General features: G+C 46.7%; 1 protein-coding gene across 1 annotated transcript; it reads left to right on the top strand.

Annotated features, from left to right (window-relative positions):
• Nucleotides 1–415: 415 nt before the first annotated feature.
• PPTG_16489 (hypothetical protein) lies at nucleotides 416–946 on the top strand (the record flags this gene model as incomplete). Its single annotated transcript, XM_008914028.1, has 2 exons — nucleotides 416–491; nucleotides 564–946. The coding sequence occupies 2 exons, from the start codon at nucleotides 416–418 to the stop codon at nucleotides 944–946; spliced, it is 459 nt and encodes a 152-aa protein (XP_008912276.1).
• Between the last annotated feature and the right edge of the window lie 958 nt (nucleotides 947–1,904).

Below are 1,904 nucleotides of genomic sequence, written 5' to 3'. Positions count from 1 at the left end.
TCGGCGCTTTCGGGCAAGACACCTCCATGCTTGGCAGGGTCATCTGTGCATGATGACCCACACGACTTGGTTACACTGCATCGACTTATCATTAACCTGTATTTGCTATGCTGTATATCCTGATTTGTTATGCTGTATAATACAGACTTGACTACAAGTGCGTCTCCGGCAAGCGCATCCCAGGTTCGACCACAACCAACATTTTCGTCACCAAATCTGACGTCACCAACAGGTATGTTGCACGAATTTTTTTTCATTTTGTCGATTCATGCTATTGTGTGCATCTGACACTGCATCCTATTTTCCGTGCTGAACTATGTTGAACCCTATACAAACCAAGCTTCACCTGCTCACACAACTGAAAATGCACCTGCAAAGAATAAGAAGAAAAGAAGTCCAACCAGGAGGGGTGACGATGAACCGGAGCAAGCAGATTCATCAAGAAGTGCGGAAAGCAACAACACAGGACATGACACTACGCAACGTATGTTGTTCGGCTACGCTGTATATACTGTACAAATATTGCAACTAACTTGTATCATATGCTGTATTGTATGCATTAGTGATTGATTTATCTGGTAACAACGCTGATGAAGCCAACAATTGCCGAGATGACGATTGCAACTACCAAGTTCTGGACTCGGGAGATGAATCTGAAGAAGACGACTTGAATGATCTGGATGGAAGTGATTCTGAAGTCGCAGTTGTTGATACTGTTGACGGGGATGATGAAGAGGCCTTTGACAATGAAGAGCGTCACTTTGCAGACCATTTCTTAGAGTCTATGGGCGGCGAAGAACAAGTTTTAGCAGGTGAAATTCTTGGACCTGCACTGAAGGAATACTCAACAACTGGGTGGCATGAAATCGATACGCCGGATGTGGAGAAATTCCTGGAAACACCGTACACCCCGGTAGGCGATAACAAGAGTACCCAGACCTACTGAAGATTGAACACGGACCTACAGATGCGGCACTGAAGAGAGGGGGGTTCTCCAATTTCTCTGTTTTCCTATTTATGCCTGTGGCCATGTGGCAGCACATTGCCGAGTGCAGCAATGTCTACACGCATGAGCAACTGGATAATCGAGTGGATACGTACTTCGAAAAGAAGACATCGAGAGAGAGACGTGCTAAGGCTGCTGGAAAAACTGTAACTCCAACAAAGAAGACGAAGACTCGACGAGATGTTCGGCAACATTTTTTCGCAGTCAAGCCGATTTTACCACATGAACTGTGTGTATACATTGGGCTCTTGGTCGCCAGGACCGTTATGCCAAATCGTGAGAAGATGACCAATCACTGGCGTCAAGATGATATCGGCGCGATTTCACGGGGGTTTCGGGAAGTATTTGGCACGAGACAGATTTTTAGAGATAACGCGCAATCTCCACTTCAATAACAACCAGGATCCTCGTGCGAAGACCGACCGAGCCTGGAAAATTCGATCCGTAGTCACCATGTTACCGCAGACCTTCGTGGAATCCTAATCGAAGAGGCTCTACATCCTTCGAGGATTCGAGAACTGTTAACGGGGCCGTCTGTCGTACACACCAAATTGCCGCACGGGAGGCTGGCTACTTAGAAAACGATAACGAGTGGATCTCCTGCTTAACGGAAGCAGCTACGTTTAGCATGCCGTACCAACTACGCCAACTTTTCGTCACGATTCTGGTATACCCAGCTCCGCGGATGTTCGTGGTCTTTGGGATCAATTCTTCGCGCGCCTTTCCGAAGATTTCTTGCGGAAGCACCACGCTATGATGAATCCTTTCAAGTCGGCTTTGTGGAATATGAAACTCCGAAGAGCATCGAATAACTACTTCAAGCGAACGGATATTCACTTGCCAACTTTGATGAGCTACCTCAATTGAGCACGTTTCGCAGCTATGTTCACGAATCGCT

The sequence above is a fragment of the Phytophthora parasitica genome (genome assembly GCF_000247585.1).
Source record: "Phytophthora parasitica INRA-310 unplaced genomic scaffold supercont2.58, whole genome shotgun sequence".
Classification (NCBI taxonomy): domain Eukaryota; phylum Oomycota; class Peronosporomycetes; order Peronosporales; family Peronosporaceae; genus Phytophthora; species Phytophthora nicotianae.
This window is presented reverse-complemented; position numbering and strand designations above follow the sequence as displayed.